This window comes from Rhinopithecus bieti, unplaced genomic scaffold, assembly GCF_001698545.2.
Source record: "Rhinopithecus bieti isolate Rb0 unplaced genomic scaffold, ASM169854v2 scaffold_74621, whole genome shotgun sequence".
Classification (NCBI taxonomy): domain Eukaryota; kingdom Metazoa; phylum Chordata; class Mammalia; order Primates; family Cercopithecidae; genus Rhinopithecus; species Rhinopithecus bieti.
In genome coordinates, this window is record NW_016827731.1 from 240,321 (window position 1) to 257,819 (window position 17,499).

General features: G+C 41.7%; 1 protein-coding gene across 7 annotated transcripts in view; it reads left to right on the top strand.

Annotated features, from left to right (window-relative positions):
* The first annotated feature begins 1,077 nt into the window (after positions 1–1,077).
* The window catches only part of SYNRG (synergin gamma), a 95,653-nt gene continuing 79,231 nt past the window's right edge, over positions 1,078–17,499 (top strand). For 5 of the 7 annotated variants that reach the window (XM_017864115.1, XM_017864112.1, XM_017864113.1 and 2 more), the window contains exons 1-3: positions 1,078–1,980; positions 11,136–11,176; positions 15,192–15,313. In XM_017864115.1, the coding sequence (XP_017719604.1) occupies positions 1,904–1,980; positions 11,136–11,176; positions 15,192–15,313 (240 nt within the window). In that variant the 5' untranslated portion in view covers positions 1,078–1,903. Of the gene's footprint in view, positions 1,981–11,135; positions 11,177–15,191; positions 15,314–17,499 lie in introns of those variants that run through there. The other 2 variants (XM_017864114.1, XM_017864117.1) reach the window with 2 other exon arrangements.

Sequence of the window (17,499 nt, forward strand, 5' to 3'; positions counted from 1 at the left end):
GATCTCCTGACCTCGTGATCCGTCCGTCTCGGCCTCCCAAAGTGCTGGGATTACAGGCTTGAGCCACCGCGCCCGGCCTAGTCAATGTATTAATACTAAATTTAGCTCCTTCAAAGCAGTCTGAACTATGTGCTACATAAATTTCAGCTTCACCCAGGGAATGGAAGGAGTGAAATTAGTGAATAGACAGTTACAACTTTGGAGTCAAACTGGCCTGGATTTGAATCCTGATCCTATTGCTTGTAGCTGTATGATCTGGACAAATGACGTTGTTTCTGACCTTGATTTTTTCATTTGTAAGATGCCAATTGTAACTCCTAAGGATACTGAGGATTTTTTAAAATGGGCTTACAGCCGGGCGCGGTGGCTCAAGCCTGTAATCCCAGCACTTTGGGAGGCCGAGACGGGCGGATCACGAGGTCAGGAGATCGAGACCATCCTGGCTAACACGGTGAAACCCCGTCTCTACTAAAAAAATACAAAAAACTAGCCGGGCGAGGTGGCGGGCGCTTGTAGTCCCAGCTACTCGGGAGGCTGAGGCAGGAGAATGGCGTGAACCCGGGAGGCGGAGCTTGCAGTGAGCCCAGATCGCGCCACTGTACTCCAGCCTGGGTGACAGAGCGAGACTCCGTCTCAAAAAAAAAAAAAAAAAAAGGCTTACAGTTGCTGACCAGTGGTTTGTGCCTAATAAATAACTTACTACAAATTGTTACCCAGTAAAAACCCTGAGACAAGAGTGAAAAAATAAAGCTAATTAATCCATTACTTGCTAACAAGCAAACTACGTGCTTGAGAAAAGTACTCAACTTTCATGTTTTACTTCCAGACAGTAGTTTGATTAAAAGAAAAAAAAAAATCACAGTCCAGGCATGTGGCTCACGGCTCACACCCTGGCACTGGGAGGCCAAGGCGGGAGTATAGCTTCAACCCAGGAGTTTGAAACCAGCCTGGGCAACATAGATCTTATCTCTACCAAAAAAAATTGGCCCCGTGTGGTGGTGCATGCCTGTGGTCCCAGCTACTCAGGATGCTGAGGCCAGAGGATTGCTTGAGCCCGGGAGGTTGAGGCTGCTGTGAGCCGTGATCATGCCACTGCACTCCAGCCTGGACAACACAGCAAGACCCTGTCTCCAAAAAAAAAAAAAAAGTAAAAAATAGGCCGAAATAGCTTCAGAGTAATTATGAACTGCTTCCCAAAAACCACTGTTTTGCACTTACCTGCAAGAATAGGAAAAACAAAGGGACTGTAAGGTGGCAGGATGGCAGAACCAAACAAGAGTAGTACACCTTGGAGTGTTTTTTGAAATACGGGTTGGGTTTTTGTGCTCTTGGGTGATTTAAAATAAAATTTAAATGCCTTCAGCGTCTGTGATAGGTGCCAACATGAAGCTGCTGAGTTCCAGAGAAGGGGGATAGCTGATCACTAATCAGTGCTGCGAGACTATCAAAGGGCCCTTCAGGAGCTATCTGTTCTTTGTGTGTAAAAAGAACACCAGTGTACCCACCGTCTAGTTTAAAAATCAGGACTCAGCCTACTCTTTCCACTAACCTCGATCATGGTTTTCAAACGGAGGAACAACGGCGCTTTGCCACTGAGCCGTCACCTGGGCCCTGCAGAGGGCCTAGCAGACAATGAATCAGCTCCCTTGGAGAGGTGCCTGCGACCGCCCCACCAGCCCGAGAGCTAGAATTGAACCTGGGAGACCTCTGCGGCGCCGGATCACGTGCAGTGGGCGCGCCACGCCTCCCCGAGGGCCGGGGGAGTCACGTGGGCGCGCGGCCCCGCCCCATCGCCCTGTCCGCGGCGAGGTGGGGCCTGGTGTTTGCCCCGGAAGTGGATGTCTTCCTCTGACAGCTGCTGATAAGGTGGCGGCGGCGAAGGCAGCGGCAGGCCGGGAGCAAGATGGCGCTGCGGCCAGGAGCTGGTTCTGGCGGCGGCGGGACCGCGGGAGCCGGCGCGGGGGCCGCCGGGGGAGGCAGGTAGGTGTGAAGGACCGGGCGGGAACCCCCTGGCCTCTGCGGGGGCGGCGAGGGGTGCCTGACGGTTATGGCGGTTTTCTCCAGCTCCGATTCCTTTCCTTGGAACTGGGCTGCAGGAGGAGGGTCATTCCCCAGGGACCCAGGACGAAAGGGGCGTGTGGAGCCCGGGTGCCCGAGGCTTGTGTTCCGGGCTCATTTGGGGACGCCGGCCGCCTGGGGTCGAGCGAGGAGTGGGCGCGCGCCCAGTGTGGGAGGGGAGAGAAGATGAGGGTCCTCTTGGGGTGGGGGGGGCGGGGTAAATCTGGAACCCTGACTCCGCTCCTACTCCTGGCTGCCTTGAAGCGACCAGGGTCTTCCCTTTCCCTGGGCTTTCTAGACTTAACCAGATACGTTGGAGGGAGGGCTCTAAAAATCTGTTCACAAAGCTGGATGACTGTTTCCAAGGGGGTGTGTGTGTGGACGATTTGTCTCTTCCCCTTTTAGAGTGTCCTGTCCTCTTTATATTTCCTTAACCCGCGACAAACAGCAGGAACATCTAAAGACCTCTGAATTAGTAATGGTCTTGAGATAGAGTTATTGTCTTGTACACTAACTCTGAAGACTTGTCTGTCTCCTTTTAAAAGGCATTTAAAACAAAGAAAATGCACTGTTAAACAGCAGTTGCGCATTTATTAGAACAAAGCTTTCAGAGTCTTAGCCCTTAAACACATCTGCCCTCTGCCACATTTCAGCCACGAACTGGCTGTGGTTCTTCTACCCAGAACGATAAGGGAGATGTACATTTGCAAGTTGACAGGTTCATTATCATTTAAGGAAATATTTTATTCCGGGAAGTTTTCACTTCTATAATGACCTAGTCTGATTTTGTTTTACTAACCAACACATACAGCACACACATTTGGAGGTAAAAGTAGCTTTGCATCTTCAGTATCCTAAATTATCTTTGGAAATCGAAGTGTTAGGTTTTTTTTTTTTTTTTTCCATGCAGTGTTTCAATTTCGGAGTCGTGAACGCTACAAAAGTGTGAGGACCTTAAAAGGACCTCTTGCGGGTGCTTGTGTGTATGTCAGGAAACGAGCAGTGGCTGTTCAATAAACCACCTGTGTGCAACCCCATTTTCATTTCCTCTGCACATCTTAGACTTAAGATTTTAAACTTTTGCTTTCTCTTTTGTTCTCTTCGTTGTTTCATTAGAGGGTTTTAAAAAAATAAATACTTGGTATAAGCCAGTTTCTGTCTGGAGAAGAAACATATGTAATAATGTCTCCTCTATTTGTTTTCTTTTCTTTTTTTTTCTTTTTTTCTTTCGTCTTGTTTGTTGTTTTTTCTTTTCTTTTTTTTTTTTTTTTGAGAGGAAGTCTCGCTCTGTTACCCAGGCCAGAGTACAGTGGCGCGATCTCGACCCACTGCAACCTCTGCCTCCCGGTTCAGGTGATTCCTCCTGCCTCAGCCTCTGGAGTAGCAGGGATTACAGATGCGCGCCACCACGCCCTGCTAATTTTTGTTGATTGATCGATTGAGACAGTTTCGTTCTGTCACCCAGGCTGGAGTGCCGTGGCACGGTCTCGGCTCAGTGCAACCTCCACCTCCCGGGTTCAAGCGATTCTCCTGCCTCAGCCTCTCAAGTAGCTGGGATTACAGGCATGCGCCACCACGCCCAGCTAATTTCTGTGTTTTTAGTAGAGACGGGTTTCACCATGTTGGCCAGGCTGGTCTCAAACTCCTGGCCTCAAGTGATCCGCCCACTTCGGCCTTCCAAAGTTCTGGAATTACAGGCGTGAGTCACCATGCCCGGCATCCTCTATTTATTTCCTATGTGTGATTACAGTTTCTAAAATATCCCTGGGTGGTATTAATTTGATCAAGTATATGATTAATCATGGCACCAAGTTCTGGGAAAATGTAAACTTAGAAGAATTGATATCTAGGCCCAAATTGTTATTTACTTAAAAAAAGGTTTGGGTGGGGAGGACCTCAGGTTCCCTTTAGTTTATAGTCTTTGAGTATCATTGGTCCATGGATGCAAATTTTTTAAATGAATATGGGTTGAATTTTGATAGAATGATTTTTAAATTTCCCTCCTTTGTAAATGTAGTAACATCTGCATTCTAAAACTGTAAACCATACATGGGAAAGAAAGAAATGGTTAAAATGATCCTTACCTTGAAAAATGTATGGTACATGTTACATATATTGGCAACTTTCTGAGATTGAGAAGCTGTATCCTCAATAGAAAAAGAAATACTATTTTTTTTAGAGAGTTATGGTAAAGGCTGAAGCTATTTTATTTTTAATTTTCTTTTTGCCACCTACCCTCCCTGAAATTATTTTATAAGGAAACTAACATTATGGCAACCTAAGTATATTAGAAGAAAAAGAATAGGCAACTTCTCTACACCTTTAATGGAGAAAATCCGTGAACTATAACTGACCGTATTGTTTGGAGACTTCTCTCTATTCTGAGAGGCTAAGCAAAAGACAATAATGTTTTCCAAATTTAATATTAGCCTACTTTTGATTGGTGTCCTGAATGAGCTACTTTAGAATAAATGGTAGAGTTGTATAAATGGCGAAATTTGCCCAAGAGATGAGAAGTATAATTCTTTTTTTTTTTTTTTTTAATCAAGGCAGAAAAAAAAAGTTGAAAGGTCTGGATTAGTCTGTAGTCATTGAATGCCTCCATGGGTAAGGTACTGTTCTTGATGCCGTAATGAATTAAAAAGACATCAAAACATGGTCCCCATCCTTGGAGAATGTACAAAATAACTGTGGTACAAAGTAAAAGAGAACAAAAGAGGTCACGTTCTTCTAGAATGTTATCATTTATGAACTTGTCTATTTTTTCCTATCTTTTACAAGCTTTTAGAGGGCTTCCTCATCTTTTCTTCTTCCACTGCTTCTAGCACATTTTTGCACATAAAAAACATTCTGTAAATATTTGTGGATTCCAGCTACATCAAAGGCAAAGAAGTGGTATGTCAGTTGGGTCACAATTAGAGGAAGAGGAAGCAGTCAAGAGATTGTCATAGAGACGAGAAGGCCTAGTGAACACTAAGGAAACAACGTACCTGCAGTGCCAGATGACTGTGGCTCTGAGTGGTGGAGAGGAGTTTTGTGAGATTATTTTATAAGGAAACTAACATTAGTTTCGTTATAAAACTGAAAAGTAGAGTTGTGCCCAAACTAGAGAGGGCCTTGAGTTTAAACTAAGGAAATTCAGTTTCAGGGAAATCATTCCATCGTTTTAACTCCAGGAGTGCATCTTGCTAAAGGACCGTTTAATTACTGAGTAATGGTTCATCATTTAGAAAGATGTCTCTCACTTGTGCTGCATCAGATGAATTAGAAACCAGAGTCTGGAGGAGGGGTGATCCATTAGGAAGTCTTTAGGAGTCTAGGCCTAAGAAGTGAAGGCTAGTGTCAAATCTAGGTTAGTAGCAAAGGTAACTGAAAAGGAGGGACGGATGGATAGGTAAGTGACAGAGCTCTGCTTTCATACTGAGGTATCAGTAATATATGAATTAGTGATTTTACCTTTGAAATTAAATTGTTGGTCATTTTGCTGCCCAGTTTTTGCCAAGCTTTTACTGTCTTATTAATGCCTCAGCTGCTTATCTAACCGATCTTTAAGCATGTTGATATTAGTTGTCTAAATGTTGCAGAGAAAATACAAATTTTTCATAGGTCACTTAGCAGTTCAAGTTGCTAAATTCTTACTAAAGTCATGTTTGTCATAGTCTTACTTTTGTTTTTATTTTGTTTTCAAAGTAACCTTTATACATCTGTTTATGTATTTATGTCTATGTGATTGTCTTAGCTGAGACTTTGGCAGACTTGCTTCGACATCCTCATTTGACAGAGGGGAAACCAGACAGTGGGTGAAGGAGATTGCACAGAGCTTCACAGTTACTTTATGTCAAAGCTGGAAGAAAGAAAATATAACATGAGTTTCCAATTCTTCTGAGCCACTAGACCCTATGACTAATTTAAATGTTTAAGGCTGATTTTTTAAAACCTTGACAGCTTGATTACTTAAATGTGTTCATTGCTCCTAAATTTATCAATTTTAGCATATGAGTAATGTCTTTAAAAACTGAATACAGGCATACCTCATTGCAGTTAGCAGATACAGTGTTTTTTATAAATTGAAGGTTTGTGGCAACCCTGCATTGAGCAAGTTTATCCGCACAATTTTTCCACAGCCTGTGTTCACTTCATGTCTCTTTCACATTTTGGTAATTCTCACAATATTTCAAACTCTTTCATTATTATTATTTGTTATGGTAATCTGTGATCAGTGTGTCTTTTATGTTACTGGTGTAATTGTTTTGGAGCACCACAAACCCAGCTCGTATAAGCCAGCAAACGTAATGGATAAATGTTTTGTGTAATCTGACTGCTCCACCTACCAGCTGTTCCCCTGTCTTTCCTCTCCGAGGGCCTCCATATTCCCTGAGACATAACAGTATTGAAGTTAGGCCGATGAACCCTACAATGGCCTCTAAGTGTTCAAGTGAAAGGAAGAGTCGCACATCTCTCCCTTTAAATCGGAAGCTAGAAATGATAAAGCTTAGTCATTAAGTGTTGAAAGCTGAGGTAGGTCAAAAGCTAGGCCTCTTACACCAGTTAAACTAAGTTGTGAATGCAGAGGGAAAGTTTTTGAAGGAAATTAAAAGTCCTATTCCAGGAAACACAAGTGTTAAGAAAGTGAAGCAGCTTTGTTGCAGATATTGAGAAAGGGTGAGTGGTCTGGATAGAAGATTAAACCACCCTTAACATTCCCTTAAGCCAAAGCCTAATCTGGAGCAAGATCCTTAGTCTCTTCAATTCTGTAAAGGCTGAAGGCTGAGAGAGGTGAGGAAGCTGCAGAAGAAAAGTTGGAAGCTAACAGGTCACTTTATGAAGTTTAAGGAAAGAAGCTGTCTCCATAACATAAAAGTGCAAGGTGAAGCAGCAAGTGCTGATGTAGAAGCTTTAGCAACTTACTCAGAAGAGCTAAGGTCATTGATGAAGGTGGCTATGCTAAATAATAGATTTTCTGTTTTCTTTTTTTTTTCTTAGACAGAGTCTCACTCTGTCACCCAGGCTGGAGTGCAGTGGCGTAATGTTGGCTCAATGCAACCTCCGCCTCCCAGGTTCAAGTGATTCTTCTGCCTCGGCCTCCCCAGTGGCTGAGATTACAAGCACGCACCACCATGCCTGGCTAATTTTATATTTTTAGTAGAGATGGGGTTTCACTACCTTGGCCAGGCTGGTCACGACCTCCTGACCTGCCTTGACCTCCCAAAGTGCTGGGATTAACAGGCATGAGCAGCCATGCCTGGCCAGATTTTCAGTGCAGACGAAGATGCTACCTAGGACTTTCCTAGCTAGAGAAGAGAAGTCAATGTCTGGTGCCAAAGGACAGGCTGACTCTCTTGTTAGGGCCTAATGCAGCTGGTGACTTTAAATTGAACCAGTGCTCACTGACCACTTTGAAAATGTTAGGGCTTTTTAAAAGTATGCTAAATCTACTCTGCCTATACTCCATAAATTGAGCCACAAAGCCTCAGTGACAGCACATCTGTTTACAGCATGGTTTACTGAGTGTTTTTAGCCCATTGTTGAGACCAACTGTTCAGAAAAAAGATTCTTTTGAAAATATTACTGCTTATTGACAATGTGTCTGGTCACCCAAGAGCTCTGATGACAATGCATAAGAAGTTTAATGTTCTCATGCCTGCTAAAACAACATCCATTCTGCAGTCCATGAATCAAGGAGTAATTTCTCCTTTCATCTCTTATTATTTGAGAAATTTATTTCATAAGGCTATAATGCCCATAGATACTGATTTCTTTTGATGGAACTGGGCACAGTAAATTGAAAACTTTCTGGAAAAGAATCACTGTTATAATTTTTATATTCTTTATTGTTGTTGTTGTTGTTATTTTGGAGAGATGAGGTCTCACTATGTTGCCCAGGCTGGTCTCAAATTCATGGGCTCAAGCAGTCCTCCCACCTTGGCCTCCCAAAGTGCTGGGATTACGGGTGTGAGCCACCAGGCCCAGCCATTCACTAGATTCTCTAAAGAGTATCTGAAAACCTCCTTTTCAGATCCTTGACTTCCAGATTAAGAGCCTTTCTCACTCAGAAGTCTTCCTTGATTTGTCCGTTTTTCTATCTAGGCTCAGAGAAAGAAGTCCCACTTCCTTTTCAAACCAGATCCATTTTGCTAGTTTGTTTGTTTTGTTTTATTTTGAAACAGAGTCTCTCTCTGTTGCTCAGGCTGGAGTGCAGTGGCTCAGCAATCTTGGCTCACTGCAACCTCTGCCTCCTGGGTTCAAGCAATTCTCATTTCTCAGCCTCCTGGATAGCTGGGATTACAGGCACATGCCACCACACCTGGCTAATTTTTGTATTTTTAGTAAAGATGGCGTTTTGCCATGTTGACCAGGCTGGTCTTGAACTCCTGGCCTCAACTGATCCGCCTGCCTTGGCCTCCCAAAGTCCTGGGATTACAGACATGCACCACCTCATGTGGCCCCCTTTTGCTACTTTGCGTGTTAATCCCATTTTCTTAAAAACCTTATCAATCACTAAGTATGTATTTTGTCTCTTAAATTTTTTCTCCCTAGGGTCTCTTCCTCTTTCTCTGTTGAAACTAACTCACTCAACGATCACCATTTTTGAAAGCAGTGATTTATTTTTTAATCTTTGTTCTCACCACTATTCTACAGCATTAGACGCTGGTAACTACTTCCTTCTTGAAATGTGGTCCTTCTTCAGCTATAACTCTGTTATAAGGACTCCCTTGGTTCTCAGTGACCATTTCCTACTCAGTTTTCACTGTAAGAATTCTCCGAGTGTCAGGACTGGGCACAGTGGCTCACGCCTGTAATCCCAGCACTTTGGGAGGTCGAGGCGGGCGGATTATGAGGTCAGGAGATCAAGACCATCCTGGCTAACATGGTGAAACCCTGTCTCTACTAAAAAATACAAAAAATTAGCCGGGCATGGTGTGGGTGCCTGTAGTCCCAGCTACTCAGGAGGCTGAGGCAGGAGAATGGCGTGAACTCGGGAGGCAGAACTTGCAGTGGGCCAAAATGGTGCCACTGCACTCCAGCCTGGGCGAAAGAGCCAGACTGTGTCTCAAAAAAAAAAAAAACTAAAAAAGAATTCTCCATGTTTGTCCTTAGTTGTTTTGTTACTGGATATATATATTCATGCCCTTGGCTATTTCATCTACAACCAGAGCTTAATTTTTTTTTTTTTTTTTTTTTTTTTGAGACGGAGTTTCACTCTTATTGCCCAGGCTGGAGTGCAGTGGTGCGATCTCAGCTCACCGCAACCTCAACCTCCCAGGTTCAAGCGGTTCTCCTGCCTCAGCCTCCTGAGTAGCTGGGATTACAGGCATGTGCCACCACGCCCAGCTAATTTTGAATTTTTAGTGGAGATGGGGTTTCTCCACATTGGTCAGACTGGTCTGGAACTCCCAACCTCAGGTGATCTGCCCGCCTCTGCCTCCCAAAGTGCTGGAATTACAGGCGTGAGCCACTGTGCCTGGCCAGAGCTTAATTTTTTAACCTTTATTTATTTATTTATTTGAGACAGAGTCTCACTCTGTCGCCCAGACTTAACCTTTATTTAAAAGAGCCTAGGCCAAGTGCGGTAGCTCACGCCTGTAACCCCAGCACTTTGGGAGGCCGAGGCAGGCAGATCATGAGGCCAGGAGTTCAAGACCAGCCTGGCCATCATGGTGAAACCCCGTCTCTACTGAAAATACAATAATTAGCCAAGTGTGGTAGTGCTTGCCTGTAGTCCCAGCTACATGGGAAGCTGAGGCAGGAGAATCACTTGAGCCTGGCAGGCGGAGAGGTTGCAGTGAACTGAGATCGTGCCATCACACTCCAGCCTGGATGACAAGAGCAAACTCCGTCACAAAAAAATAATAATAATAAAAATTTTAAAAAGGTGTCAGCTTAACCCTTAGAAGAGAGCTTTCTTATGCTCTAAAGTGAGGACTTAGTGTTTAATGGGTACAGAGTTTCTGTTTGGGATGATGGAAAAGTTCCGGAAATGGATAGTGGTAATGGTTGCACAACATTGTGAATGTCCTTAATTATGCCGTGGAATTATACACTTAAAAATGGTTAAAATGATAGAATTTTATGTTGTGTCTATGTTGCCACAATAACAATAAAACCTCTCACAACTTCATATAATATTCAAAATAAAATTAAACATTTTAAAGGCCCTTGGCCTGGTGCGGTGGCTTACCTGAGGTCAGGAGTTTGAGACCGGCCTGGCCAACATGGTGAAACCCTGTCTCTACTAAAAAAAAAAAAATTAACCAGGCATGGTGGTGGGCAACTGTAATCCCAGCTACTCAGGAGGCTCAGGCAGGAGAATTGCTTGAACACAGGAGGCGGAGGCTGCAGTGAGCCAAGATCGCACTATTGCACTCCAACCTGGGCAACAAGAGCAAAACTCCATCTCAAAAATAAATAAATAAATAAAAATAAATAAAGGCCCTGTACAATCTGCTTGCTTTTAAATCATATAGTTAACATTTAACCTACATTTATTTCTCCAAACATCCCTGCATCTCTGCCTCAGAGCTTTTGCTCAAAATATATAGTGTGCTTCTATTTTCCTTTAAGATTCAGCTCCAGAGCTCCTTCTATAAAACTTCTCAAGATATGGCCCATTAAAATTCATCTTTTTCTTCTCATCCCTATTAATAATTTCGACCTCGCTTATAGTAGTTAGCACATTTACCCTGTGATACACTTATTTGCCTGCATATGTGTATTTTTGCTTATAAGATTCCATCATTTCATGTAGTTGACACTCAATAGATGTTGACTGAATTGAATCTGAAGTTTCTCATTTTATAGATGGGGAAATTGGAATCCAGAGAGGACACACAGTGACAGAGCCAGGACTAGTTTCAGGGTCTTCTGTCTTCTGTTTCAACAAGTTTCCGTCTGCACTAACATGGTGACATGCATCCTATGGATGCTCTCAGTCTACTGATGTTGGACAATTCAGTATTGTGGTACAGAATAAACACCAGGTCCCATCTACGAGTCTTTCATCCATATAAAAAAGTACATTTGTTTTTGAAAATCTTTGTACATATGAAGATTATGATGTATTTTTATTCTGTTTTCAGCTTCATGTTTCCTGTTGCAGGTGGGATAAGACCCCCTCAAGGTATGTGAAAGTTTAAGTTTTGAACTTTTATTTTTCACTCTTGTGTTTCTGAATCTGGAATTAAATAAGTAAATAGGAAATAAGTTCTATTGCTGCTAAATAGAGTAAAATTTTCTACACTCTTAAACCTGTATGACAGCTACTCTTAAAATTTCTCAAAAATTATATAATTTTGGGAGTAATAAGGGTCACTCCTCATTTCTCCCAAACTTATCTAAACATTACGTTCATAGATTGTTTAACCTCAGAGGTGAAAGAGACTTTTAGGACAAGAATGTTAAGGAACAGGTGATAAAAATGAAATGAGCTGTAATTCACTTAATGATGTCTTTCTCCTTCTGTCTAGTCTTCTAGACTCCTTCTGCTAGATTGTTAGTGCCGTGTCTGTCTGATGCTCATCTAGCATTATCTCTAGCACCTAGCATGTTGATTTAACATAATAGGTTCTCTGTAGCTGTTTGTTGAATGAATACACGAACATCTTTAGTTGTTTCACACTGCTATTTTTTCTCTATATGATAGTATCTTATTATAATCATGTTTTATAAACATATAATTTTGAAATTAAAAGAGATCACATAGTCTGATTCACCTTAAAGTATTTAAGTCTCAGGATTTTGTTTGGTTTTGGTTTTTTATTTTTATTTTATTTTTTTGAGATGGGGTCTTGCTCTTTCGCCCAGGCTGGAATACAAGTGGCACAGTCATAGCTTACTGCATAGCCTCAGCCTCCTCGGCTCAAGCATTTCTCCCACCTCAGCTTCCCAGGTAGCTGGGACCACAGGTGCATACCACCACGCCTGGCTAATTTTTAAATATTTTGTAGAGACACAGTCTCCTTATGTTGCCCAGGCTGGTATCAAATTCCTCGGCTCAAGCGATTCTCCTGCCTTGGCCTCCCAAAGCACTGGGATTACAGGCATGAGCCACCATGTCATATAAGTCTCAGTTCTAGTCCTAGAAATTTCTGTACTAAGTATACCTCTTCTCTCTTGGTCTGAGATCAGGACCCACCAATATCAATTTTAGCTTTATCTTCAAGGAAATAGTAGTGAAGGAATGTAATTTTGACCTATGCTGCTGTGCAGCTGGGACATAACAGTGAAGAAGGAATAGATCTGCCTTTCTCTGGCTTTTTTTCTACTCACTTCTCCCACTCTGATGTATTCCCTCTCCCCTCACACCAAGCTGCTTCTGAAAACTGGCTCTTCTTAAAAAGCCAGCGTTGATTGGTTGTCATAGATTTGCTGGAGAAACGGAGACTCGTAGGTCAGCAGTAGAGATAAAAGATAAAGAGCAGCTCAGTGGCAGATGGTCAGTGGCTCATCCTGACTTTGTCTTCATTTATAATCAGTGATGGCGGTTGAGTTTCAGGCAAGTTTTTCCAAGGGTCAGTTGTATTCTTTTCATCGTGTTCACATTTATGCATTATTTAAGCTATCTGTAATTAGATGTGTCCCAGATTGAGATCAAATGGTTTGAGATCTTTTGTTCTTTAGGAAGGTGTTACAGAGTTATGTGTTCATTGTCATGGTTTGTTATTTTGCATTTCTATACATTTTCAAGTAAAAATATACCTATGGAGCGAAGGAACTGGACAAGAAGAGATCTCAAAGTGTTGCCTGATACTTTTTCTTAGGGAATTTGGAATTGGTTTGGAGATTTTTTTTAACAGTTGTTAGGATGAACTTTTGGGTCATTTGAAGGCTTTAAATTATGCGTTCATCATTTCTGAAAACATATGTAAGAAACCAACAGCAAGGATGGCCACAAGATCGTGAGTACTTGAATAGGTGACAGAGGAGAGAAAGAGACCTATTTTTTACTGTGTACACTTTGTGCCTTGAAATATTATGCCAGATATCTGAGTTACCCATTCAGAAATAAAATAAAATCAATTAAAATGAATAAATCTTTAAGTCCAAAGAAATAAGACAGAAAACATCTTACGGTGGCTGTTTTCAATCTGTGTATTCTAATTCTCCCTGACACCTTGTGATCTTTGTACTTGGTGTTCTTTGGTCTGGAATATTCTTCCCAAATATCTGCATGGCTTGGTTCTTTATTTCCTTGAGGTCCTTTCTGAAATACCACCCTGTTGGTGAAACTTTTTCTGATTGCCCTATGTAAAATAGCAACCACTCCATTCCCTCTTGCCCTGCTTTGTTTTTTGGCCCTAGCTCTTATCACCACCTGACATGTGCTTATTTTTTTGTTGTCTGTCTCTCCTGATTACAGTGTAAGCTCCATGAGAGTGAAGACCTGGTTTTGTTCGTGGCTGTGTCCCCAGAACAGTGCCTAATATGGAGTAGGCCTCAAATACTTGAATAAGTGAATGGTCTACCTCAAATAACTGTTAGCCACAATGTGGATGTCCTTGCTTCTGAAATTAGGCTAGGTTATAAATAACCTGGAAGGTACATAAAAACCATAAGATAACCATGGTATAATTTCCTAGATCTTTAATTTTTCAAATCGACGGTTTGATATAAAGTTCCTTATGGTGGAACCAACATGGATGTAGTTTGAATGCAAAATTAGAATGAAATTTGTGCTCAGACTATGTAGGAATTTTGTTTTATTCACTTCTGTGTACCAAGCACATAGAACTATGCCTAGTATATGGTAGGCGTTTATTAATTATTAAAATCCCAAAGAGATGTATATTCATTCACCTCTGCTATTGGAAAAGTTTGGGAAACACTAGCCTAAATCATACTTTCATGATAGTTTTCTGCCATTGCACATACTGATGGCTACTTTGTGGTAACTGTTATATTACCTATTCATGTAAGAAAAAGGAAGAAGAATAACATTTCTTTGAGCATAGTAAGTGTTAAACAGTTTTACAAATGAGAAACCAAGGCATAGAAAGAAGCAAATTGCCCAAAGTTCCAAAGAAGTATGTGGCATTTCTAGTTGACTCCTAGAGTTCATGCTCCTGTTATTTTGTTAGTTATGTGCTGCTGTGTAACAGATTGTCCTGAACTTTAAAAAGTAAACATTTTATTATTTCATAGTGTGTCTGTGGGTCAGGAATCTAAGAGTAGCTCTGCTGGGTGGTTCAGGCTCAAGACCTCTTATGAGATGGCAATGAAGATGAGCCAGGCTTGCAGTCATCTGAAAGTTTCTTGGAGCTGCTTCCAGGGTGGCTCACTGAGATAGATGGCAAATTCATGCTGCCTTTTCGCAGAAGACCTCAGTACCTTAACCACATGGATTCTCCATAGGTCTTATTGAGTATTTCGTAACGTGGCAGTGCTCCGGAGCGAGTGATCCAAAAGAACCAGAAAGAAACTACAGTGTCTTTTAAGAACTAGCCTCCGGGCCAGGCGCAGTGGCTCACACCTGTAATCCTAGCACTTTGAGAGGCTGAGGAGGGTGGATCACTTGAGGTCAGGAGTTCAAGACCAGCCTGACCAAGACGGCGAAACCCCATCTCTACTAAAAATGCAAAAATTAGCAGACACCTGTAGTCCCAGCTACTTGGGAGCCTTGAACCCAGGAAGTGGAAGTTGCAGTGAGCTGAGATCATGCCACTGCACTCCAGCCTGGGTGGAGTGAGACTCTGTCTCAAAAAAAAAATAAATAAATAACTGGCCTTCAAAGTTATATGCTGTCATTTCCACAGTATCCTATTGGTTATACTGGTCAACCCCATTCAGTATGGAATGGAACAGCACATGAATACGAACACCAGGAGACAGAGGTCATTGGAGGCCATCTTGAAGGCTGAGTACCCCAATTAGGCCATACTGTTTTTTAATATGCATACAAATTCCATAGAAGAGATATTATCTTCATTTTACAGATGAAGTTTTGTAACTTGTTCAAGATCACACAGCTAAGTAAATGACGGAGTTGGAATTCATATTCATATCTGTCTCACTCAGGACCCTGTGCTTTTTCCATTATACTCTGCTTCCTGCCAAGTAACAAGTCCTTTAGGTACTTATGGTTTTAAGAAAGTAAATTTTAAAACACATTGACTTTAATAATGTCTTTATATTTTCAGCAGGCCTGATGCCGATGCAGCAACAAGGATTTCCTATGGTCTCTGTCATGCAGCCTAATATGCAAGGCATTATGGGAATGAATTACAGCTCTCAGATGTCCCAAGGACCTATTGCTATGCAGGTACTTGCTTCTTTAGTTGGTTTCTTACAAAGTTATTGTTTGTTGTTATGTTTATATTTCAAGAGCTACAGGCTAAGAGCTTAATGTTACAATTAGAAATAAGCATAAATAAATGGCTTTCTTCAAACTAAAATGAAGATGTGTTCACCCTCCAAGAGTGAGGGAAAAGGTTAAATGTAGTGGCTCACGCCTGTAATTCCCGCACTTTAGGAGGCTGAGGTGGGCAGATCACTCAGGTCAGGAGTTTGAGACCAGGCTGGCTAACATGGCAAAACCCCATCTCTACTAAAACTACAAAAATTACCTGGGTGTGGTGGCGTGTGCCTGTAGTCCCAGCTATTCGGGAGGCTGAGGCAGGGCAATCCCTTGAACCCGAGAGGTGGAGGTTGCAGCAAGCCGAGATCACGGCACTGTACTCCAGCCTGGGCAACAAGGTGAGACTCCCGTCTCAAAAAAAAAAAGGCCTGAGGAAAAAAAAGTTTTTGCTTTTGTACTATTAACCAATATCTTTAAGGCCATATACTGTATTTCTTTTTTACCTAATAATTTATTTATTTTTGCTTTTTTCAACTTTTAGTTTCAGGGGACAGTTTGTAGGTTTATTACACTAATGCGTTGTGTGATGCTGAGGGTTGGGGTATGATGGAACCCATCACCTGGGTAGTGAGCATAGTACCAAACAGGTAGTTTTCCAACTCTTCCCCTGCTCTTTCTCCCCTCTTGTAGTCTCCAGTGTCTGTCGAGCCTGTCTTTATGTCCATGTGCACCCAGTGTTTAGCTCCCACTTGTAAGTGAGAACATGCGGTATTTGGTTTTTTGTTTCTGTGTTAGTTTACTTACTTACCTAATACTTAAACATTTTCTATTTCTGTGTGTTTTGTTATATAGTATATACTTTTATACAGTAACACATGTATATACTTATAAATAAGTAATATTAGGAGTTCACAACCAGAATTTTAAGTTGAAACCATTGTTGTTTTGAAGTCAATTATGCAAATAAAGCTTCTGTTTTGTGTTGAAATGGTCAGGAAAACTTCCAGTGTCATTTTTTATCCATCTCTAGAAGGAAGCAAATGGGAATACATTGAGATTTTGTAGGTTTTTAATTCACGTTAAGCTAGCTTTCACTGGATTGTGCTGCAGAAACAGTCCCCAGATCTCAGTGACTTACAAAAGTTTAGCCCTCACTCGTGATACATATCCTCATGTGTTGGTGCTGTCTCTGCTCCATGTTTTCTTTATCCTAGGACCCTCAGCCAGGACATCCTAGGCTCTTGGCATAGGAAAAAGAGATGGCCAAACGCTGTGATGTCTTTTAAAGCTAACACTTGGAGGTAGCATATATTAGTCACTTCTGCTCACCAAAGTAATATGGCCTTAGCATCAGTAGGGGAGGAATATGCCAGGAGGAATGTAAACCGTATAGGGATGTGTAGTCCTCTTAGAATAAACGCAGCAAATGGCCAGGAGCAGTGGCTCACACCTGTTATCCCAGCACTTTGGGAGGCCAAGGCAGGCAGATCACAAGGTCAGGAAATCGAGACCAGCCTGACCAGCAGGGTAAAACCCCATCTGTACTAAAAATACAAAAATGAACAGGGCATGGTGGTGCGCACCTGTAGTCCCAGCTACTCAGGAGGCTGAGGCAGGATAATCGCTTGAACCTGGGAGGCGGAGGTTGCAGTGAGCTGAGATTGTGCCACTGCACTCCTGCCTGGGCAACAGAGTAAGACTCTGTCTCAAAAAAATAAAGTAAAATAAAAAAATAAGAATAAAGGCAGCAAATAACTAAAAACAATCTACTATAGAATACAATGTCTTTTAAATTAAAACTTCCTAAGCTTACTACTAAATCTTAATAACAATTGATACAAATTTTAAATCATTAATTTTTACACTAAACATTATTTTATGCTTACACAATTATCTGAAAATGTTTTAGAGTTTGAAACAACCAAAACAGTAAGAGTCTCTAATATGCAGAACAATAAGAAAAAAGTAAACTATGAGAGTTGATAGTGCCTTAATAATGTCCCTGAATATCAGAAGCTTGTGTATTAATGATGCTAAGACAAAGCAACCAAAGTCTTTTTCTTTAACCTTTACTCTTGCTGACAGGCATTATATTGTTTGGAAGCTGCTGACCCCCGTGTTTTGTTTTGTTTTTTTTTTTTTTTTTTTTG